The following is a 25,253-nucleotide window of genomic DNA, read 5'->3' on the forward strand; positions in this document are numbered from 1 at the left end:
CAGTGCAAATGAGAAGAAAGTATAACAGATAATCATAAAAGAGCTCAGTTGGAGAGGGATTATGCAGTGATGCATAACTGTATCCTGGTGAAGGAGAAGAAACACCTTAGTGTCAACAAAGGTCAAAGCGTACGTAGATATGAATCAGTGTTCGGTTAGCGTGAACATGTTTAAATTACAATGCAAATCGGCAGGCATATGTGAAAAATGTGCAACACTGAAAAAATGGTTTTGCTTCATTAGGCAGATTGTTTGATGAATCAGTGCTCAGAAAAATAATTAGCATTCTGCTTTATCAAGCTTTTTTCCAGTGTGTTATTATTGAGGGGAAAAACAGTGGTGATTATATTTTCATCGTCCTAGAACATATAAAAACAAACATTTTTGTAAAAGCCCATGAATTAAAATAAACTGCTGTATCAACACTTTTGCACAACCAGCAAATTTAATTTGTTCTTAATTTGTAAGTGTTTTTTGTCTGTCTCGTGACTTCACTGTTAAATGTATTATTATATTATATTATTTCCAGACATGCAAAATCAGATATTTTCTTTCCTAACCAAACAAAACTTGGTCAGAGGTGAACTGAATGACCGTTCAATGCTATACCCAGTTTTACCAACCCTTGTTTACAGTAGTAGCAGTTCATATTGATTCAGAAAGTACCTTTTCTACTTTCGTAGAAAGTTTATTTTACATTTGTTCAGTTTGTACTCCTAAAACTCAGAAGACAATTAGCATATTTGAGACATTTTCTCGGGTTTGTGCCGTAAGTCTTGAAGAACAGGGAAGGAAATTCTAAGATTATATGTTAGCAAGTATTGTTTTGAAGTATCTGCAAATAATATTTTGAAATATGCACACATGCACTTTTATTTGTATGCATAATATGTCGAAAACACTAAGTGTTTCTTGTCTCGTCACATTCAGTTAGGAATTACATGAATCACACAAATTATACCATATTTTAACTTCAAAATAGCCATATTTGAGAAGAAAAGGCAATCTCTGGATACAGTATTACTGTCGTTAGATGAACTGTTTTTTTGTTTTGTGTTGTTTTCTTGTCTTTTCTTGTTTGTGGTAAACAGTTGTCAAATATTAAATGTTTCGCTATTGCCATCTTACCTCGCTCACTTTCAAAGTTAAAACCGACGCTTTGTACTGGAATTCAAGGTTGGTCAAGGTTGCCAGGTTTTCACAACAAAATCCCCCTCAGTTGTTACTTAAACATGTCATGTTTTTCAAAGGATTTGTACAAAAGATTCCTCATCCTAAGTCCAATTCTGTGCTGGCTGAGGTACAGAACAAAGCTTGTTACATTCGGAAAGCAAAAAATATGGAGCTGTAGTCATAACTGTGTACGAAAACGAGAACAAGTGCTCACTGTTTTACCACCTCTAGAGTTTCTGTTGGATTTCTGTTTGAAACTGCAGTGATATGTACTTACTGGTATGTATTTCGCATCTTGTGAAAAAGTTCTCACAGGTGCGTTTTTATAATGAGATCAGGTAGGTTTTTTGGCAGGATACACTTGGTAAAATTTGCATTTCAGGGTGTAAATGTCATGTTGTTGTGGTCCCTTCAACCTGCAGACATGAAAAACAACTCACAGCAACAGCGGGAAATCTGCAGTCTTGGCAACACTGGCTGGAATTCGTGCTCTACTTTTGTAAACAGTAAACTCTGTCTACTTCGCCTACTATTGGCCATCCCAATAAATTTGACATTGACGAGTGCTGTTAGACTGCTAAATTAAACCAGACCAGCCTAAATTAAAAATATAAATTTCAAGCCTTTTTATCATCATAACAACAAACAGAGTGCTGCATAAATGGAGGGCAGCAAAGCAGTGCAGGAATTTGTAACACCGTGTCCTAACTACACGGGATGTGACGATTCCTGCAACAAGCAATTTGTCCACACCACACGCAACGCGACACCACGATGTGACAGTTATCACAGCCATTCAGAAGGGTAGACGTGCACTGCACTCCCAGCGAAATAGGCAAGTTTATGATCTAATTCATAAATATTAAACCTTTTTAACATTATTAAATGTACATACTGAGTGACTGATACTGTCTTTGTTATGGAATGCACTTGTTGGTTCACAGTTTTAACGTGCCTTTCATTTATTTTCAAGATCTGAGGTAAACGTTCTATTATTGCTTTCAGTATGGCTATAAAGTTCACACAAAATGATATTCAAACTCACATTAGACACTTTCAGCTTTGAATAAAGCACAAAATCCGTACCTGAGATTATCACTGTCATCGGTTTGTATGTTGTTGTTCCAGCCACGACGTAGCGGAAATAAAAAGCATTTCTAAAATAGAAATTTTGCATGTCGCCTTCGCCTAGTTACGACAAAAACTGTGATTAACATGGAAAAGATACCTTTTATCGCATCGCGTGTAGTTAGGACACGGTGTAATATTGGAGACTTCGCAGGGAGTTTGATTGGCAGACAATCTGACCAATCATAATGCAGAATCTGTCATAATCTGTCCGACAAACAAACCAGACAGGAGAGCAGATTAACATTGGTGGACTTGAACCTGAAAATGGTGAAAGATACCTGAAAGATACCTTCTGATGTTCTTTTATGTTTATTTTGTGGAATAACGACAGGTAGAGATGCTCGGTTCACATGCCGCTTGAACTAAGCAACTACATCGATCTGTCAAGACACATTAAAGAGCCACAAAATTGTATTTATTGTTTGAATTGAAAAATAATTTTAAAAGTAGAAAGCTGAGACTCTGTTTCATACCGAACGTAATGTTAGTATGCTCTATCTTGTCTGTCAGTGCATTGCTAGTGTCCATTGCTCCGCAATGTATTTTTCATTGCGTGAGAACATGATGTGTAGCATGAGAGCACCATGGCTTGTCTGTTGTGGTTACAGCCCTGTAGCAGTTAAAAGTCATGACCGAATAGCTCTCTACAAAGGCAGTGTATTACAGATGTAATCTCTCATTCAGGCTCTCTCAAACATATTATTGCGAATTACTTTTATGTTAGTCATAAAAACCCTTCCTGAAATCAACAACAATTGCATGATTACATATTCATCATGCTGTTGCAAGTGTGGGATTACTGTGATGCTCTAATGTTAGGCTTTCGAATAATGCCACAGATAAAGTAGAAAATGTCAGGTCATCTGAGGATCCCTTGATCACCGATGGTCTTGTTTAGATTTCAAACCTTTTAAGCACTTAAAGTGTGTTCTTTGAAGTGAAGCAGTTGCTGGATGGTTGATGAAGTGGAATGACTCAAACTCTCTCGAGGTCTCTCTTCAACCTGAGGAATGTGTGAGAGATCTGCTGCGCTTCCTCTGAATGATGTTCAATAAAACACCCTCACAGTGCTGTAGGGCTGCTTTATAAGATGGTGTAGAGAAATGTGACAGCGGCACCCACTCGCAGAGGAAGGGCATAGAGATCTTCATCCATTCACGAACATTATATGAGTTAATGTTGTCTTAAACCATAGTTGATGAGAATTTAACAAGGTTCTTTCTGCCTGGAATCATCTCATAGACATCACCTTGTTAATAATAAGAACTGAGAATCTTATAACCCCCCAGCAGCCATGCATTGTTCATATTGTTTCATTATAAATATTTTATCCACAGTGTTATTGTAGTTTTATGAGTACACTGGGGAAAAAAATGATGTAGAAACTATTTTCTCTCAGAAATTGCTAGTGAATTTCACAAACAATTGCAAAGAACACATTGAACTAAATGTGAAATTTTGAGATTGAAAAAACAGAGCAGATATAGATATATTAATCCAGTTTTTATTCATTAAATTAATTTAGGCATTAGCTTAGGCATTTGCTGTATACTAAGGAGTATAATGTACAGTTGGCCAGTGATTATTGCAAAAATAAAACCCTACGGAGTATGATTGTACATTATCCCTAGATACACAATATTTAATATTCAAACAGTAGGAAAGAGTCCAGGTTCTTGGTCTTCATGGTCTTCTCATAGACAGGGCTATAATCAAGCAAAGGTTTCCAGCAATATTTAAATTAGTAGTCAATAAATGTGTTTTTTTCAGTGACAGGTTCTTAAACTTATATCTTTTTTTTAGTCTAAAATGAAAACCTGTTCACATTAGTGACATTTCCAAAGCAATTATAGATTCACAGGGTTACTGGGTTTTCCATTATCATTATAATTACATATCCACACTTGCCAGCATGTGCAGCTTGTATAAATTAACTAGTATTTCTATGTTGGTAAGGAAAACATGTTCGTTCTTTTTCATCTGAGGCCATTTTATAGTCGTATTCCTTTCATACAAAAGCTTGACTCATACAGTTTGGAAGAAACAATGTGAGGGACTTGCTTTGTTAATGCATTACTGGATTATATATTCAGTGCATTATGAAATACATAAAAGGATTAGTTCATCTAAAAATCAAAATGTGCTGAAAATATACACACCTTCAGGCCATCTAAGAAGTAAGTCTGTTTCTTTATTGTAACAGATTTGGAGAAATTTAACATTGCATCGCTTGTTTACCAATAAATGCTCTGCAGTGAATGGGTGCTGTCAGAATGAGAGTCCAAACTGCTCAAAAGTATTTTAATGTTTTTAAAAGAATTCTCTTTTGCTTAAGCCTGCATTTATTTGATCCAAAATAAAGCAAAAACAGTCTTTTTTACTATTTAAAGTAACTGTTTTCTATTTGAATATATTTTAAAATGTAATTTATTCCTGTGATTTCAAAGCTTAATTTTTAGCATCATTACTCCAGTCACATGATCCTTCAGAAATCATTCTAATATTCTGAGTTGCTATCCAAGAAACATTTTTATTACTATTAATATTATTAATATTTAAAACAGTTTAGTACATTTTTTTCAGGATTCTTTGATAAATAGAAAAGCTTTTTTAACATTATACACTAAAAGCTTTGAGTCAGTATAATTTAAAAGTTATATAAATTAATACATTTATTTAGCAAGGATGCTTTAAATGGATCAAAAGTGACGATAAAGGCATTTATAATGTTGCAAAAGATTCATCAAAGAAACCTGAAAAGACTCTACTCAGCTTTTCTCAACATAACAACAACAACAACAACAACAATAATAATAATAATAATAATAATAAATGTTTATTGAGCAGCAACTCAGAATATTAGAATGATTTCTGAAGGATCATATGACTGGAGTAATGATACTAAAAATTCAGCTTTGAAATCACAGGAATAAATTACATTTTAAAATATATTCAACATATTCAAAACAGTTATTTTAAATATTAAAAATATCAAAATTGTACTGTTTTTGCTATACTGGGATCAAATAAATGCAGGCTTGGTGAGCAGAAGAGACTTCTTTAAAAAAACATTCAAATCTTACTGTTCAAAAACTTGACTGGTAGTGTATAAACCTCACAGTAATCCACATGACTAGTCCACTAGTCCTCTAGTCCATCAGTTAACATCTTGTGAAGTGAAAAGCTGCAAGTTTGTAACAAATTTATCATTATTATGATGCTTTTAACTACAAACCATTGCTTTTATCAAAAATAGGAGTCTTCTGTTGCTTTCTTCAGTGAAAAGCCTTGCAACATATGCTGGTTAGGTATGTTTCGAAGCATGGCTGCTGGTTTGAGCTGGTTTAAGCTGGTACTAAGCTGGTCCTAAACAGGAGCTAGTTGCTTAGGACCAGTTTAGGACTAGCACATGACCATCCTAAACCAGCTTATGACCAGCAACCATGCTTTAAAACCTACCTAACCAGCATATGCTGTTTTTTTTTTTCAACAGGGAAGGTTGTCTGGTCTAAATCAGGAGAGAAATATGCACAGATCAAGCACCATTTACAAGAAGAAGAAGGAAATGTTATGGATTATGGACTGATATTTTGGCCAAAAGCAACAGTTTAAAGTTTAATGGCCTTAATGATGGATTTGTTTCTTACAAACATGCAGTTTTTCAGTTTTTCATGTCACAAGACATTAGTTGATGGACTGGAGTTGGTAGTTTAATTTTTTATCAGCTGTTTGGACTCTCATTCTGACAGCACCCATTCACTAGTAGTGCAAGTGATGTACAGTAATGCTATGTTTCTCTAAATCTGTTCCAATAAAGAAAACAAACTGAGGGTGAGCAAATTTTCATTTCTGGGTGAACTATTCCTTCACCATATTTCTTTTATTTCTCTCTCTGTCTCTCCACAGGTTGTGAGTTATATGCATTCTGTGGTGCTCTGTTTGGTATCTGCTCAATGATCACACTCATGATTATTGCAGTAGATCGATACATAGTGATCACTCGTCCTTTGGCCTCTATTGGCGTTATGTCACGCAAACGAGCCCTGTTGATACTCTCTGCTGCTTGGGCGTACTCTATGGGCTGGAGCCTGCCTCCGTTCTTTGGTTGGAGTAAGTGCTTATAATCACCTGCTTAACAGGGGCATTTTGTCTAAAGAAACAAGAGAGGCAATTGTAATTGTAATGTATTTTATATTCTCAGGTGCTTATGTGCCTGAAGGTCTGCTGACATCCTGCTCGTGGGATTACATGACTTTCAGTCCTTCTGTACGAGCTTACACAATGCTGCTCTTTACTTTTGTTTTCTTCATCCCGCTGTTTGTCATCATTTATTGCTACTTCTGCATCTTCAGGGCCATCCGAGATACCAACAGGTACATTCTTTTACCATGTTTATGAGCTTATTTGACCATGCATCTGGGCTGGGAAGAGGAAAATTACTGTTTTACTTTAAAGAAGAGGCGTATTATTTATCAAAAAGAGATCAATTTTAGATTAGCACTGTTTTATAGTAATCTTTACAAAGACTTTGACTTTGTACACTGATGTATATGCTGTCTCTTCTTGTGTGTATTGTATGTATCTGTTTGTTTACACATCTGTATGATGGGAATAACAGAGCTGTAGGAAAAATCAATGGAGAAGGAGGACCCCGAGACTCTATCAAGAAGATGCATAGAATGAAAAATGAATGGAAGATGGCAAAGATAGCACTCATAGTGATCCTTTTGTATGTCATCTCCTGGTCTCCGTACTCTTGTGTGGCTCTTACTGCTTTTGCTGGGTGAGAATCAATATGTCTTACATCCACATTCCATTGCTTTTATTACATTCTTAGTTAATTGACTTTAGATTATTCTTTTTTATTTGTTTTAATTATTGCTTTTTATTTATAGTTATCAGAGGCAGCTAAAACAGCAACCATGCTTATACACACTATTCACTGCTAGCACAAAAATAAAATGTTTGACTCTAGTTATTTGTTCAGATAGTACAAAGACTGTCTAGACACAGAAATGTGTCATATTAAAACGAGCAGAGATTTTATCATTAGCTTTAAACGAAAGATGATAAATATTATCAATTTATCTCAGTTTTCATAAGTGGGTTCCATTTGAGAAGCAGATATTTTGTAAGGCAGTTATTAGTAGCTAAAGAGCAATGAAACTTTATTCTCAAGGTTTTTGATACCTGTGGCACTAAATTCATATATAATATAATATAATATAATTTAATTTAATATAATGCAAATGGTTTGTTAATTTATTCAAATATTAATTTCAGGGGAAATTTACTTCAAGTAAATTTTTTAGATTGCTGACACAAAAAAGTTTGATTATCCTTAAAATTAAATTAAATTAAATTACATTAAATTAACATCAGAGAACTATTAACAAGTGTTTTGTTAATTTATTAAATATTAATTTAAAATTTGATTTGATTTGATTGCTGACACAAAAAAGGTCTGATTATCCTTAAATAAAATAAAATAATAAAATTAAATTAAGTAAAACAACATCAGAGAACCATAAACATGCAAATGTTTTGTTAATGTATTCATTTAAAAATTCTGGGAAGATTTACTTTAGGTAAATATTTTAGATTGCTGACACAACAAAGTTTGATCATCCTTAAAATTACATTTAATTAAATTATTAAATTAAATTAAATTAAATTAACATCAGAGAACCATTAACATGCAAGTGTTTTGTTAGTTTATTAAAATATTAATTCAAAATTTGATTTGATTTGATTGCTGACACAAGAAGGTTTGATTATTCTTAAAATAAAAAATAAAATAAAATAAACCAACATCAGAGAACCATAAAAAGCAAATGTTTTGTTAATTTATTTCAATTTTAATTACAAATTTCAGGGGGAAATTTACTTTAAGTAAATATTTAGATTGCTGACACAAAAACGTTTGATTATCCTTTAAAATGAAATGAAATGAAATGAAATTAAATTAAATTAAATTACCAACATCAGTGAACCATAAACATGCAAATGTTTTGTTAATTTATTTATTAATTTAAAATTTCTGGGAAGATTTACTTCAGGTAAATATTTTAGATTGCTGACACAACAAAGTTTGATTGAAAATTAAATTAAATTAAATTAACATCAGAGAACCATTAACATGCAAGTGTTTTGTTAATTTATTTTAATTTTAATTACAAATTTCAGGGGAAAATTTACTTTAAGTAAATATTTTAAATTGCTGACACAAAAATGTTTTATTATCCTTATAATAAAATAAACAACAGCAATAACAACAATACCAGAGAACCATAAACATGCAAGTGTTTTGTTAATTTATTAAAAAATTAATTAACAATTTCAGGGGAAATTTAAGTAAATATTTTAGATTGCTGACACAAAAAGGTTTGATTATCCTTAAATAAAATAAAATAATTAAATTAAGTAAAATAACATCAGAGAACCATAAACATGCAAATATTTTGTTAATTTATTCAAATATCAATTAAAAATTTCAGATGAAATTTACTTCAAATAAATATTTTAGATTTCTGCCACAATAGAGGTTTGATTATCCTTAAAATAAAATGATAAAATAAAATAAAATAAAATAAAATTAGCCAGCATCAAAAAAAGTTTGACTATTCTTATAATGATATAATATAATATAATATAATATAATATAATATAATATAATATAATAATATATGTAAAGACATGATTTCTTCTATCACTATTTGATTCCTTCCACCCTCAGAAAGAAAATGTGTCAGACTGTGAACGAAATTCATTGAGCTGTTTTTATCAGACTTCCTTTGATAGGTTAATGATCACATACGGCACATACCTGCTGCTTCATTTCCAAAGGACTCATTTACCACCTCTTTATAATCTATTATATCTGTGTGGAGCTGTGAGATAGATGTCATGCCGGTTAGATTAAAGTAAAGCAATATAATGATGTGTAATTTTATGTCCTCTTACTCTTTCCACAGTTACGCTGACATGCTCACACCTTACATGAACTCCGTGCCTGCTGTGATCGCCAAAGCATCCGCCATCCACAACCCAATCATCTATGCCATCACTCACCCTAAATACAGGTGTGATGATGCTCAGCGTAAACCTTTTAACAAACAGCTGTCTGTTCTGTGGCGTTCAGCAAGAATGATGAATATTCATGGCTGTTGATTATATTCACAGTAATTTTACCAAATTATTACAATTAAATGAATTATACTGTGAGTTCACAAGAAATAACTGATATGTAATTTGTATTAGCAGAATATGTTTTGATGAATAGAAAGTTCAAAGAACAGCATTTATGTGAAATCCTGGCAATATTTTACATTGTGCACTGAAATTGAAATACCCTGGCTGCATATTAAAACACGGAGGCACAACCGATTCAGCAACCACGTTATTACACACCCTAGTTTCCTATACAAAGAGACCTGTCCAGCAAAATGAAACACTGTTCCACAAACACACACGCTGTGTGCTTCAAGGCCAGGCAGACCCAGATCGATCAGCGGTTTGGTGTACAGAGCGCAAGCACAAGTATCTTGAGATGACAGAGGTAGATTCTGACCTTTAAAAGTCAGATTTACTTCAGATTGATCTGCTCTGTACTCACCCCCTTTTCATCCAAGATTTTCATGTCTTTCTTTCTTCAGCCATAAAGATATTAGGTTTTTTGAGGGAAACATTTCAGGATTTTTCTCCATATAATGGACTGCTATGGTGCCCCGATTTTGAACTTCCAAAAAGCAGTTTAAATGCGGTTTCAAACAATCCCAAATGCGGTTGTAAATGATCCCAGCCGAGGAAGAATGGGTAAGATGGGTAAGTAACCCAGCTGCCTTAAAATTTTAAGTTGATTCAACTCAAATATCTAAGTTGTCACTTAGTATAATTTAACATTTCAAGTTGAATAAACTTTTTTTTTGAGTTGGCTGAACTTAAAATTTTAAGACAGCCAGGTTACAAATTATTTTAAGTTGACACAACAAATTGTTTTTTACAGTGTACCTTGCGGTCTTTGAACTCTGTGTATTCTGACTCAAGACAGTGAGGGTATGTCGAAAAACTCCAATCGTATTTTCTCCCTCAACTTCAAAAATAATTTCAATATCATCCTACATCGCTGCAGTGCTGACTGAAGTACTGACCCAGTCTTTGCAAAGTGAATATGCAAAAAGATCAAACACCCTTAACAAAAGAGGAAAAACAGTGATATAGGATGATTTTGAATTTGAGGGAGAACATGAGATGGGAGTTTTTCAACATACCCTAACTGTCATGAACCGGAACAAAAACAGTTCAGGCAGAGTGAGACAAGACGAGCGTTTAGCATTAAAAAGTATATAAATTGTATTATTTTTATGAAAATAACCAATCGTTTCACTAGTTAAGACCCTTCTTTCTCGGCTTGAAGCTGCATTTAAACTGCATTTTGGAAGTTCAAACTCAGGGCACCATAGAAGTCCATTATATGGAGAAAAATCCTGAAATGTTTCCCTCAAAAAAACATAATTTCTCTACGGCTGAAGAAAGAAAGACATGAATTTTGGATGACAAGGGGTGAGTACATTATCTATCAATTTTTGTTCTGGTAGTGGACTTCTTTAAAAGTTGTTTTAACAAAAAAGGTCATTAATATTTCATTGACAGCTGTGGAAAGTTGATGTGAACTGCAGTTTTCCTTCGTTTTCCTTCTTTCACATATCACTTCTCTCTCTCTCTCTTTTTTTCAGGTCTGCAATTGCAAAGTATATACCATGTCTAGGAGTGCTGCTGTGTGTACCTCGTAGAGACCGGTTCAGCAGCAGTAGCTTTATGTCCACACGACGCTCCACTTTGAATAGCCAGTCCTCAGAGACCAGCAGCAACATACACCGTGCTGGAAAAACCCGGTTGTCCTCAGTGTCTGACAGTGAGTCGGTAAGAAAACACCTTTGGGCTAGAACTCTACACATGTATTTGATCCAAATTCTGTCAGATAAATCAAATTATAAAACAAACAGCATGTGGTCCATTAATGTGAAATGCGTGAGTTGAATAAATAAAAAAAAATGGTCAACTTGTAACTTAGACTCATTTTTTTTTTTATTTAAGCTGTTGGATCAGCATTCAGTGTGTGTTGTGTATGGACAGGGCTGGACGGACACAGAGGCGGATCTCTCCAGCGCGAGTTCGCGTCCTGCTAGTCGTCAGGTTTCATCTGACATCCGTAAAGATTTGTCAGACTTCAAGCACACCAGCTCTCTGAGGCTGCAGGTCAAGAGCAGAGACTCGGGTATCTTCGACAGAACCTCGGCCCAGAGTCTAGCTGAGCCAAACTTGAACCGGACTTGTACATACATCAGTGTAAGTGAGAGTCTTCAAGAAGTGTCTTATCTCACCTCATTAATCAAAAGCTTCCCAGCTCGCTCAGCTGTCCTTGATATATGAAATTAGGAAGACCACATTCATTTTAGAGAGGAAACGACTCCATCAGATTTAAAATTCATTTTTGGAAATTTCATTCCATCCTTCATATCTTGAAGACAGTTTTCTGTCCTGCTTATAGCCACTATAGTTCTGTGACAAATGACAGGAGTGTTCAAGAGTGTGCATGCTTGTTCTTTGATTTCTTTTGATTGTACATTACGTGCTTATTATACCATTTTTTTTCTTAGATGTATAGGAGTGATCGCTTTTCTGAGATCTACACACAGCTCTTGCTTTAATGAAGATATGTTTTTTAATTCAGTCTGGTACTGCTTAATAATGATAGATTTTCTTTTTTACTTTTCATTATCGAAAGTTATTATCAAAAACTGTATTAAAATACCCTGACTGTTATTCAGTGGCATCACTACTGATTCTATAGCCCAAAGTATACAGTACAACAAGAAACAATTAGTGCAAACGATGTATATCTTGAACAAATGTCACTTATGAATCGCTTTCTTCAGTGAATCATACATATAAAGTGCAACCAGTGTACTCTGTTTCCTGAATTAATGACTTTTTATGAGCTGGTTCCTTTAAGTGAATCAAACACATACAGCGCAACCAATGTAGTCCGATTCCCGAATGAACAACTCTTGTGCGCAATTTTTAGTAAATCAAACACATACAGCACAACCAACGCCATCCGATTCCCAAATGAACAACTCTTGTGAGCAATTTTTAGTGAATCAGACACATACAGCGCAACCAAAGAAATAAATGACTCTTGTGAGCTATTTTTAGTGAATCAAACACATTCAGCGCAACCAATGTAGTCCGATTCCCAAATCAACGACTCTTGTGAGCTATTTTTAGTGAATCAAACACATACAGCACAACCAATGTCGTCCGATTCCCAAATGAATGACTCTTGTGAGCAATTTTTAGTGAATCACACAAATTCAGCGCAACCAGTGTAGTCTGATTCCCAAATTAATGACTCTAGTGAGCAATTTTTAGTGAATCAAACACATACAGCGCAATCAATGTCATACGATTCCCAAATGAACGACTCTTGTGAGCTATTTTTAGTGAATCAAACACATTCAGCACAACCAATGTCATCTGATTCCCAAATGAACGACTCTTGTAAGCAATTTTTTGTGAATCAAACATATACAGCACAACCAATGTCATTCGATTCTCAAATGAATGACTCTTGTGAGCAATTTTTAGTGAATCAAACACATTCAGTGCAACCAGTGTAGTCCGATTCCCAAATGAATGACTCTTGTGAGCAATTTTTAGTGAATCACACAAATTCAGCGCAACCAGTGTAGTGCGATTCCCAAATTAATGACTCTTGTGAGCAATTTTTAGTGAATCAAACACATACAGCGCAATGTCATACGATTCCCAAATGAACAACTCTTGTGAGCTATTTTTAGTGAATCAAACACATTCAGCACAACCAATGCCATCTGATTCCCAAATGAATGACTCTTGTAAGCAATTTTTAGTGAATCAAACATATACAGCACAACCAATGTCGTTCGATTCCCAAATGAATGACTCTTGTGAGCAATTTTTAGTGAATCAAACACATTCAGCGCAACCAGTGTAGTCCGATTCCCAAATTAATGGCTCTTGTGAGCAATTTTTAGTGAATCAAACACATATAGCACAATCAATGTCATCCGATTCCCAAATGAACGACTCTTGTGAGCTATTTTTAGTGAATCAAACACATTCAGCGCAACCAATGTCATCCGATTCCCAATTGAATGACTCTTGTGAGCAACTTTTAGTGAATCAAACACATACAGCACAACCAAGTCTGATTCCCAAATGAATGACTAATATTTAATTTTTAGAGTGTGTTTTTTAGGAAGAATTATTATTTTAATTTGTAATTTTAAACTATGATTACATTGTTTGTTGCATTTCATAATTTAGCATTTAGAATTATCTTTTGTCCGCAGTTTTACCAGAACAGCCTTGTGACCCATTTTTGGATTGAGACCCAACATTTGAGAACCGCTGATCTGCTTCACTGGAGCAAATGTACAACATAGAGGGCAATAGTCAGACAATCACTCTCTCATGTTAATGGACTAAGACAAATCCTGCTTTCATGCTTATCATTTACCAGTCAAAAGGATATATAACATCACATTGTTTGTAGTTTCCAGTAACAAAACTTTTTTTACAAGTTTTAAATGAACAGAACTCAAATCTAGTTGATTTGGCTCTTAAAGGCTCCTTTTGTTAATATAATGTTAATCAGGTCATGAGCCAGTAGAGCAAGTGAAAGATGTAGATGGGTCAGTGCGCAGGGCGTTTCTTTAAAGAGTGGACTTGAATGAGGGTCCATTACATTGAGATTAAGTCTGCTTTAATTCTCCTGCTCTAATCTGCTGGTTTTAGAGCGATAATCCCCATAAACAGAAGCTCATCCCATGTCATCAAGATGAACGGCATTAGTGCATCCACTGGGTGGCACCTTTTGCTTTGTCCTACCACCTCTTTCTTTTCATTGGTCACAGCCCATTTGAAACACTAGGAGGCTGACAATGTGCTAACTTAATCATTGATTAAAGATCTGAAGTTTAAGAATGAGAAAGAGAAGTGTTGAACTATGCAACTGTGTGAAAATCTCATAAACTCATAATCGTAAAATTTCTTATCTACTCTCTTCTTCTTTCAGACGGTGGGCGACAAAGATGAGATCTCTATGGCTGAGGTCAGCCTGTCCAGTTGTCTCTCGTCCTCTGTAAGTGCTCTTTTCAGACCGTTTGAGTTACTGTTAACATAGGATGCCTGTCACTTTATGTACTACTGCAAATGGGAGATCTCTGTAGTTATTAACATGGAAATGTCTGTTGCACATAACAGAAGGTCTGTGCATCACAAAATCAGATTTACATGTGCTTATGTAATGAAGAAAATGAATTTATTTAAGTGAATGACATCAAATGAATCGGAGAAACATTAGAGAGATAATAATAATACAACAGTCTTAGAAATTCCTATCAGGACTGGAATAGATTTCTCAGAGGATGCTAAAAAAATATTTAATTTTCTTTGTAATATTTTTTGAGAGAAAACTGATTAAAGCGCGGCATCACAAAGTCTATTTGTAAAACATAATTTTATTAAACTCTTCAGGGAACACTTGTCCCATTCAGACAGGTTAATATTAGAGCCATGCAGGTCCAACAGTTGGTATATGTTCCTCTTTAGTAATCGTTTGTGTTATGAAGGAGCTGCTTGGTTCAACGTAATAAGCATACAGGATTTCCATACACTGAGTTCAGTCACATTCTGAAGAAAAAAAAACGCAATAGCTTGATCCTCTGAGAGAAGGGATACACAAATGCCGGACTTTAAAAAGTGAAACCAACCCACATGAGGTCAAATTAGACATCCAAATTGTCTTGTGTTCAGATGCAGTGTTGTTGATCAGAGAGGCTGAGCTAGACTGTCACAAAGTCACCCCAGAGTGTCATTATTATAGCTATAGCGACTGAAACCCAATGCTGGAAGCGATGACAGGAAGCAAACCTGTCAGTGAATGCAAACACAAACTCTAGTCCAGAAAGTTCTTAGCAGATCAAGCCGAAAAACATTCCTGTATTCCTGAGCATCAACATGACTATGGCTAGATTTGGTTTCAATGCACTGAGTTTTTATTGATTCCAACACGCAAGTCCTTAGTGGAGATCAAAATTAAAAAACAATCTGTAAACACTTGATTTTTTTTCCTGAAATATTGTTAAAGGAGTTCACTTCCAGAACAAAAATGTACATATATTTTGTCATTCAAGATGTTCATGTCTTTCTTTTTTCAGTCGATAAGAAATTATGTTTCTTAAGGAAAACATTTCAGGAATTATCTCCATATAGTGGATTTCAATGGTGCCCCAAATTTTGAAGTTCCAAAATGCAGTTTAAATGCAGCTTCAAATGGCTCTAAATGATCCCAGCCGAGGAAGAAGGGTCTTATCTAGCAAAACGATTGGTCATTTTCATTTTAACACATTGACAATTTACATACTTTTTGACCTCAAATGCTCGTCTCGTCTAAGTCTGTGTGAACTCTGTGAACTCCGACCCAGTGTTTAAAAAGTGAATATGCAAAGAAGATTTAAAAAAAAAGGGTAAAACAGCGATGTAGGAGGATTTGGACGTTGAAGAAAGGTGGGAGTTATTTGACACACCCTAACTGTATTGACCCGGTTTACACAGACTACGCATGCAAATCACAAAGACGAAACAAGATGAGCATTTGAGGTTAAAAGGTATATAAATAATAATTGTCAATTTGTTTCGAAAATGACCGAACGTTTTGCTAAATAAGAGCCATTTGAAACTGCATTAAACTGCATTTTGGAACTTCAAAGTCGTGGGCATCATTGAAGTCCACTATATGGAGAAAATTCCTGAAATGTTTTCCTCAAGAAACATAATTTCTTATCGACTGAAGAAGGAAAGACATCTTGGCTGACAAGGGTGTGAGTAAATAATCTGTACATTTTTGTTCTGGAACGTCTCCTTTAATCTTCATTGCAAATTTAAAGGAATATTAGCTGTCGGTATACCCTTGTTCTACTAACATGTTTGACCAAGGCATTTGAACGCAAACCTTTATTTTGTGGAAAACACAGTGATCAAAATTAGAGAACAGTAACCACTGTAGCACAAAAGCAGATTACAGCTAAAATTTTGGAGGGTTACAGCTGTCAGAAATCAGTATGAAGTGTAGATGCTGTTTCTTTTGAATGACTTCAGCACATCTGCGGCTGCAAGACTTCACTAATTTCTCAGACTGCGCTGGTGTGATCTTGATCCACTCTTTTTCCACTCTCTTCCATACTTTGGTAACTGTAGTGGGTTTATTAGCCATACACTGTCGACAAGGCTATTTCAATTGGGTTTAGATCAGGACTCTGGACCGGCCATTTCATTATTTCAATGTTGTTAGCTTCAAAAAACTGCTTTATCTTTTTTGCAGTGTGATGAGGGCATTGTCTTGCATGCTGATTAGAAGATGCTTGCAGGGAAGGAACTGCATTTTGCCGAAGGAAGTTCTGATAAACATTTTCATTCACTCTGCCATGTATCTGTATAAGAGGCCCAACTCCTGCTGCAGAAAACATCCCTCAAACCATGACACTACCTCCTCCACTTTTCACTGACTTCTTTACGAACTTGGGCTTTAGTCTTTCCTCAGTTTGACGCCAAACAAAAAGTTTCCCATCAGACCCAAATAAATTTAACATGCTCTCATCATTAAACTGAACTTTAGACCAGTTCTCCTCTGGGCACACAACATGCTCCTCAGCAAAGGTAAAGAAAATGCACTTTCAGTCCAACTGAAACATGCCAAAACAGATCCTTACCCTGTTCAGCACTGAACTGGCAAGCAATTCCAGCTGCAGTGTTGAACCCATTCCCCATTGAAAGTATCTGCAGTCACCTGTCTTCTCATGCATTTGTCTTACGTGGATGACCAGCCTTTTTGGGAGACTTAAATGAATTAGTGTCATTGTAAACCTGCAATATTTGAGAAATCACTGTTTTGGAATGACTAACTTCTCTTGCAATGGCTGAAAGGGTCGTCCCTTTGTCCTTCATCTGGACAACCTCCTGTTGCAGCGTTTCAGTCACCTTAGAGCGGCCTGCCATCTTCCAAGTTCTCTAATTTTGATCTGAGTTCTTTTCAGATATCTGAAGTTTTTTATACTGTGCTTCAGAATACAATTAGTTCATGAAATATGCTTAAAAAACTGTCTACTCCTCTTAGGACAACTTTAAATAGGACTAAGCAGTGACCTTGAAACTTTTAGGAAATTGTAGGTTGTTGTCTAATTTTGATCTCCAATGTGTTTATATATACCTTGGATGCATTTATTTGTTCAAAAGTGTCAGTTATAATGTTACAGAGGATTTCACAGTTGTATCACAGTTTGTTCAACTTACTAACTATCCTTTCTCTGTCACATTAAGCCAAATATTGTCTCTGAGAACACTGATGAGAAAAGACTGTTGACTCGGATCCCTTCCATCGTTGTTACATCAGAGTCTAGTCCTGCCGTCCTCTCAGAAGGTCGCAGTGGCGGCCCCTTCAGACAGCTTCCAGGTGCTTCGGTGGAGGCAGCCTCTGTCACCTCAGAACCTGCTGGGATTGAATGAATATGGACTGTGTTACCACTTATTTATACTTCAGGACACCATCTCAACAGACTCTGGGTCTTCTGATTTATCCCTTCCTCCTTTTGTCTCATTTACACAGGGCTCAAAAATGAATCTGCATGCAGTCACAACTGACATCTGATATTTGGCTGTGCCGGTATTGTTGTACTTTTGCCTGTTTTGAGGTGGAAAATGGGCAACCACAAGCTACAGGGTAATCAGGGTCTTTATTTTTACAAGAGGACACCCTTTAAGGCTTCTTTCAGTGGTGTGGAGATGATCCTCTCCTCTCAGGGAAGAATATATGACAGGTCTGTGGGAAAAGCAGTGATGGATTGACACTGCTCAGAATATGTATTCAGATACATCTATCCCTGCTTCATCCATAAAAAGGCTGTGCTGTAGGCCGTAGGAATAAACAGTTCCTTGCGTCTGCACAAGATCAAAAACAACAAGATGTGACGTGAAGATTCAAACGCCTAGTTTTTACATAGCCAGAAATTTTGGACTTCTGTCTATAGGTGTAATCACTGTAGGACAGAAAAGTGGATATTTTAATGTTTCTTTAAAGATAAAGTGTACAATTTTTTATGTATATATGTACAAATATTTTACTTGTTGTGGCTGATAAATGGATGATAGTTTACTACTTCATCTAAATAATTAAAAAAAAAGCATCACAGCATTAATTCACTATCTAAAATATTTAATATTTAATTTCAGATTTCTAAAGATTTTTATCGATGACTCACGTAATCAAAATGTAAAAACAGGTGATGCACAATTAAATATCCACTATATTATATATTATATAATAATATAGTATTCCCACCAACATCATCATAAATCAATCACATTGACAACCAATTACATCTTTATTGCTGCTGATTGAATAAATGTGAAGATTTTTATTTTGTAGATTTTTTTCCCAGCGCTGTATGGCCAATACATATATTTGTATATATATTATTGAATGTTAATATGGAAGTGTGCTCAACAAATGATCTAGACTGTATGATTTATCATGCTTTTGTGTTGTGTCATGTGAATACTCCCATAGTTGTTATTACCTGCATGTTTTCTTAATATAAAAAAGGCTCCTTTGATAGGAATATTTGGTTTAAAATGATCATCACTTTTCATGCAGGCTACAATAACATGAAAACCCATATAAATGTGAAAAATGATCTTTTAAATTCAAACAACTGGTCTCAGAGCCCGTGGCTCTAATAAACTGCACCTTTCAGATGTAGATTTGCCTTTCTGCTGGATTTCAGAGATACTTTAGTGGGATTAATATGCCAGCATCTGGGAGTCCTTAGGGATTAGAGGGGAAACGCTTTTAACAAGATTAGTTTTGGGAAAGTGCTCATCCAGAATGCTCCATTGCTTTTAAAGGCTGCTGTATTCTCAAAGTTACACACACGTTCTCAGATAATGGTCTCTGAAGTAGTTCAAATGCACAGTTACTCTCTCTCTCTCTGTATCTCTCGTGAGAGATGTTTACCTTTCCATTTTGAGGTAAATGTGCTTCATAGATGAGTAAATGATGTACTACGGGGTGGGTTCGCATATTTACTGATGTTGCTAGAATGTTCACCTGATTAGCAGCTCTTCAAGTAGCGCTGACACACGTTTAGCAGTGAACACATACTGTATATCCAGTCACTCACGGTTAGTGTGTCTGCTGACTTGCGTGTGATTTGTTGTCTGGGCGGCGTCGGGAGACATAATCAAGTGCTATATGAATGATAAGTTAGCTTATCAGCAGAAAGCACCAGGTCATACATGTTGTGATAATATTGTCACGTCTTCATTGCCCTTCCTTTCCTGTTTTTGTGATTCTAGTTCTGATGTTGACCCAATATTATATTAATATTTGCAAGGTACACTCTTAAAAATAAAGGTGCTTTAAAAGGTTCTAAACAGTGATGTCATAAAAGAGCCATTTATGGTTCCATAAAGAACCATTTAGTCAAAAGTTCCTTAAAGAACCATCTCTTTCTTACCTATATATAATCCAAAGAACTTTTTTTCGCCACAAAGAACCTTTTGTGAAAGAGAAAGGCTCTTCAGATGTTAAAGGTTCTTTTTGGAACCATTTAGACAAAAAAAAGGTTCTTCTATGGCATCGTAAAGCACCTTTTTCTTTACAAGTGTAAAGCTCAAATGGTATTTTTTTAACTGTATACCAGTGCACCTGCAAATGGCAGATGAATTTAAAAAATGTTCAGACTTTAAATATTTCTCATACTTTTTAAGCAACTGTATGTTTTTTTTTATTTATATTTTCCCACATATCCTCAAACATCTGTTCTGTTTCCACCAGAGAATAAAAAAGAAGGTTATTGCTACTTTTTATCTCACAATTCTGACTTTTTTTCTCAGAATTGCGTGATACAAGCTCGCAATTTTGACCTTTTTTCTCAGAGTTATGAGATACAAACTCGCAATTGCGAATTCTAAAGTCAGAATTGAGAGATATAAACTCGCAATTTTGAGAAATGAAGTCAGAATTGCAATATATAAGCTCGCAATTGCGAGGTATAAAGTCAGAACTGCAAGATACAAACTCACAATTTAGATTTTTGTCTTAGAATTGCGAGTTTATATCTGGCAACGGTGACGTTTTTTTCTCAGAATTTCTGACTTTATAACAAGCAATTACGAGTTAAGTCAGAATTGCGAGATACAAACTCGCAATTGCGAGAAATAAAGTCAGAAATGCGAGTTTTTATCTTGCAATTCTGTCTTTATAACAGGCAGTTACGAGTTTATATTTTACAATTTCAAGAAAAAAGTCAAAAATTTGAGTTATCACGTATCAAATATATATATATATATATATATATATATATATATTTTTTTTTTTTTTTTTAGGTGGTGGAAACGGGCTTCTGTAGTTCTGTGAGTATATGTAAATTTGGTGAGCGGGAACAGGGTAGGCCCAGCTAACAAAAATATGTTCTAAGAATGTTTTGCTAATGTTTTAATTTTATGAATGTTCTCTGGACATTTAAAATGTCCAATTTATTTAAATTTAAAAAAAAAAAATTCTTGGTTGAACTGAGAGAATGTCAGAATGTTAGCCAAAGACAGAACGTTCTAAGAACGTTCCCTGTTAACTTGAGCGCATTTTCACCCAAAAATTAAAATTCTGTAATATTTACTCACCCTAATGTCGTTCCAAACCCGTAAGACCTTCGTTCATCTTCGGAACACAAATTAAGATATTTTTACTTGCTGCTTTTTGTCCCTGCATAGACAGCAACGGTACTTTTGCGTTCAAGGCACGGAAAGGTGGGACATCTTTAAAATACTCCTGTGACATCAGTGGTTCAACCTTAAATTTGTTAAGGTATAAGAATAATTTTTGTTTAAAACAACGACTTTATTCAACATTTAATTCTCGTCAGTCTTCGAACATTCACGAGAGTACCACGACTTATGCATGTTCACTCCTCTGCTTGTTAACAAGGCGCAATGCATTTTTAGTTTGTTTGCTGTCTAAGCAGGGTCAGAAAGCATTTGGATTTCAACAAGAATATCTTAATTTGTGTTCCAAAGAGGAACAAAGGTCTTACGGCTTTAGAACGACATGAGGGTGAGTAATTAATGACAGAATTTTCATCTTATCAAACTATGAGGTAACAAATGCACGTACAACAATCAACTGTAACTTCGTTATTTATTTAGGAGGTGAATTCCACTCACTTAACAGTAGGGGGGTCCAAAGTCACAAAAATACACAAAACTGCTTACAGTTGCTTTAAATTAAATTATTTAGCTGGTTTTTCACTTAAAATTATGATAAACCATGCAGATCTGTCACAAAAAAATGAAAACCCACTGTAACAAATATTCATATGTTTTGGAGGGGAAAAAAACCTAGATAAACTTGTGGCTTTTGGTTCTTGCATTTTAATTTAAACCATTTGTGAAGAGTAAACCAAAGAGTGCATGACTCAGGTTGTGGGTTTAGGAAGTCCAAGACACTCAGCAGCTTCCACTGAGCAAACCACAGCAATCAGTCCATACAGTCCTCACCTCAGCAGCCTCAAAATGGAAAGAGACAGAAATCATTATGTAGGCTTGCAAATGGTTTCTAGTCAAGTGGTCCAGATTAGATGGTAATGAGTGGCTGTTAGGCAGAGGTGCTGATGGCTTCCATCTGGCGTTTTCCACCTCAGGATACAGTAGGATACATCATTCACTAGCCCATATTAATACCACACACTTCCTTTCTGAAGCCGTCTGTTTGTATTCATCCATTTCTCTTTGAACTTCTAAAGATTCATTTTTTTTCTCAATTTGTCTGTTTCAATACTAAAACTGAATGTCTGATGGTTTGAAAAAAAAAAGAAAAAAGTAAAATGCTATTTTCCCCATAAACTATAGGAAAAAGCCTCAATTGGTCTATATCTATGTATGAAAGCAGATGGTGGAAAATATGCCTCTGAATTTATATAAGATTCATTCTGTCTGACTCCTGCAATGAGCTCTGAACAAGGTCACAAGCCCCTGGAGATAAGATTAAAGAGTAAACAACTCTATGCCATTGACTTTTTCCTTTTTGCAATTTATAATAGAGAATATAGCCTGGACTCTCTGACCTAAATTAGAGATGATCTGAGTATTTCTGCTGACCTTATACTGGGGTCGCTAGCTTCGGTATTTCAAATGTATTTATATTTCTTTACATATTGTTTCTCCTAAATCTTGTGTGGTGCTGTAGTGTTTTCTGTTCTTCATGCACATTTCGGATGGCCAAAAGTATAAAAGTCTAAATCCATCTTCCAGTGAGTGTGATTTCACTTTAATTTATTGGATGATGTATTTGAGTGATTGATAATGTTAATAAATATAACATTTTAATGACTATTATAAATTATGCTTGCATGTCAAATCTAGTTATTGGTTTAAGGAATTTGAAAATATGTGCAAACTAGGTCAAAATACATGGTTTTGTGTTCTTTTGATGTTCTGCATTAAAGAACAAGACACAGAGTTGACAATCCATACAGTACATTGGCTACTTGGCAATCCAGTTGTCAGATTGAAAAAAACTCACTGATATAGTAAAGCTTGTTAGACAGTTACACTTCTGTCACTTCTGTGGTATTGTTGTATCTGTGATCCAGTGTAACAAATGGTCAGTGACAGGAGAGAAACCATCTGTGCAGGTGTTACATGATAATAATCTTTGGATACAGTAAGCCCTGTGCTGACAGAGATGTTCAGAATAAACTTTATTGGGTTAAGGTTTGACCAATTTCAAGAAAAAAGACTGTAAAAACACTATTATCAAAATGGTTCTGTCCTTTCACATTTAGCATTTTAAATACTACAGAAGGATTTAGTTGTAAACAACGCATCAGTTAAAATCTGCTGTAATATGTCCATTGTTCATTAAAAGGAATGGAAAAGATAATGCAGGAGTTGTCACACTCACAAGTGTAAATCTGAATGATGACTACTATGCCACAGTGGACAAATACAGAGAGGAAACTTCATTTATCACTGAGAGTGAGCTTTACTTTTTTTCCTCAGAGCTGTTTGTAATAATAGCTATTGCATGTGTCATTATGTAACATGATGGAGGCAGAATGCTTTCTATACTTGTCACTCTTAAGAATAAGAGTGATGGGATTCAATCAGAGTGACCTGGCTAAATTATACCTGTGATCCTTCACAGAAACACATAAATGGCACAGTATGAAAGATGGATGTCCTGTCATCCTGTGCCATTCATGTATTGACAGTGTCATTCATCTGCACCGATAGTGTGCTCATTTCAACCCATCAGATTACAACAACATGGGACCAAGACAAGAGATTTTCTGTCATTCTTCTTAATCTAGAGGGGACTGATTGGTTGTAGTGTATCCTTCATCAATATAAACAAACACTCATTTTGAATCTGTCCATTCTCCCTCTGAATCCAACAGAGAGCCTGTATTTCAGTACAGCGGAAAGCCATTATAAATATGCAAAGCTTGTAGTGTATTTGTATGGATCAAGGTCATTGAAGAGAAAACTGTTTCACACCATGAGGTCAAGGTTTTTCTGATAAGCATGGTCTAATTAGGTAGATAACGCAAATAATCAAGCTGTAAAAAAAACATCAAATTATAATACTTACATTTAACAAATGAAAATACTGTTCTTTTGAAATTTCTGTTTGTCACAGAATTCTAAAAACAAACAAACAAAAAAAAGATCAAAATTTCCACTAAAATGTTGGACCACATAACTGTTTTAACATTGATCATAATAAGAAATGTTACTTGAACACCAAATCAACAACCTCACATTTCTAAAGTAAAGTCACAATTCTGAGAAATAAATTGAGAAAAGTCAGAATTGCAAATTTTTTCCCTTACAAGTGCAAGTTTATATCTCGAAATTCTGACTTTATTTCTTGCAAGTATGAGGTTAAAAAATGCATTTCTGAGAAAAAAAAGTCAGAGTTTTGAGACAAAAATGATACAATAACCTTATTTTATTTTTTGTTCCATGGCAGAAACAGGTGTCCACAGCAAAGAGCTATTTTAAATTGCAGTGGCATTTTTTTTTTTTTTACAATATTACTATTTTAATGTATTTTTGATAAAACAAATGCAGAATTGGTGAGTATAACACCATGTCTCTGGATGCGCAGTTGTCAAGTCACACTGTAACAGCTTGAGGCTGTATACACTGGACGAGACGAGTGAGCATTGCAAATCATTTTGAACTTTGTATCAGTACATAAACATTTTGTTTTAGTAAGTCTTATAAAAGTATCCAATGTGTTCTCTGTCTGCTGCCTTTGATGTCACAGCTCAGAATAATCACTAGTTTCAGACTGACACCATCAGCCAGTCAGCACTGTTGTTTTACTATAGCTCTACAGTCATTCGTCCCATGCCATTTACAGCTTGCATGATTGGCTCAAATCAACCTTGCAGCAGAACTGAGTGCCCTGTCCAAGATAGAAGAATTTAAATGGCAAAATTCTGGGAAGTCCTGCACCAGCTGAGCATTTACCTTGGAACAGGAATGCTAACAGAAAGTATACACCAACATCTTTGGTTCACACAGGATTTGTAAAACCCAGCATCTAAACCTCAATGAAAATTCTGAAAAACAGACAAGGCCCTTGATGACAGTTGTAATCAGTTCCACCACCATTTATTTGGATTTACACCTTTGAAGAGCTGCAAAATGCCATTACGTCAGACTTAGCCTTAATGTCTCCTTGTTTATTAGTCGCTTCCCACTAGCTCCATATCCACGGCGCCCTATGAGTGGACACCCACAGCAGAGTGGAAAAATGTGTTACCCTAAGAAGAGGCTAT

The 25,253-nt window shown here is 35.2% G+C and overlaps 1 protein-coding gene across 1 annotated transcript in view; it reads left to right on the top strand.

Moving 5' to 3' along the window:
- The window catches only part of opn4b (opsin 4b), a 33,660-nt gene extending 14,143 nt beyond the window's left edge, over nt 1–19,517 (top strand). Inside the window, exons 4-11 of the mRNA XM_051123932.1 lie at nt 6,211–6,414; nt 6,506–6,677; nt 6,923–7,087; nt 9,279–9,386; nt 11,040–11,226; nt 11,440–11,652; nt 14,426–14,491; nt 17,728–19,517. Of these exons, the coding sequence (XP_050979889.1) occupies nt 6,211–6,414; nt 6,506–6,677; nt 6,923–7,087; nt 9,279–9,386; nt 11,040–11,226; nt 11,440–11,652; nt 14,426–14,491; nt 17,728–17,913 (1,301 nt within the window). The 3' untranslated portion in view covers nt 17,914–19,517. The remainder of the gene's footprint in view (nt 1–6,210; nt 6,415–6,505; nt 6,678–6,922; nt 7,088–9,278; nt 9,387–11,039; nt 11,227–11,439; nt 11,653–14,425; nt 14,492–17,727) is intronic.
- Nucleotides 19,518–25,253: the final 5,736 nt, after the last annotated feature.

This window comes from Labeo rohita, chromosome 12 (assembly GCF_022985175.1).
Source record: "Labeo rohita strain BAU-BD-2019 chromosome 12, IGBB_LRoh.1.0, whole genome shotgun sequence".
In the NCBI taxonomy this organism is placed as follows: Eukaryota; Metazoa; Chordata; class Actinopteri; order Cypriniformes; family Cyprinidae; genus Labeo; species Labeo rohita.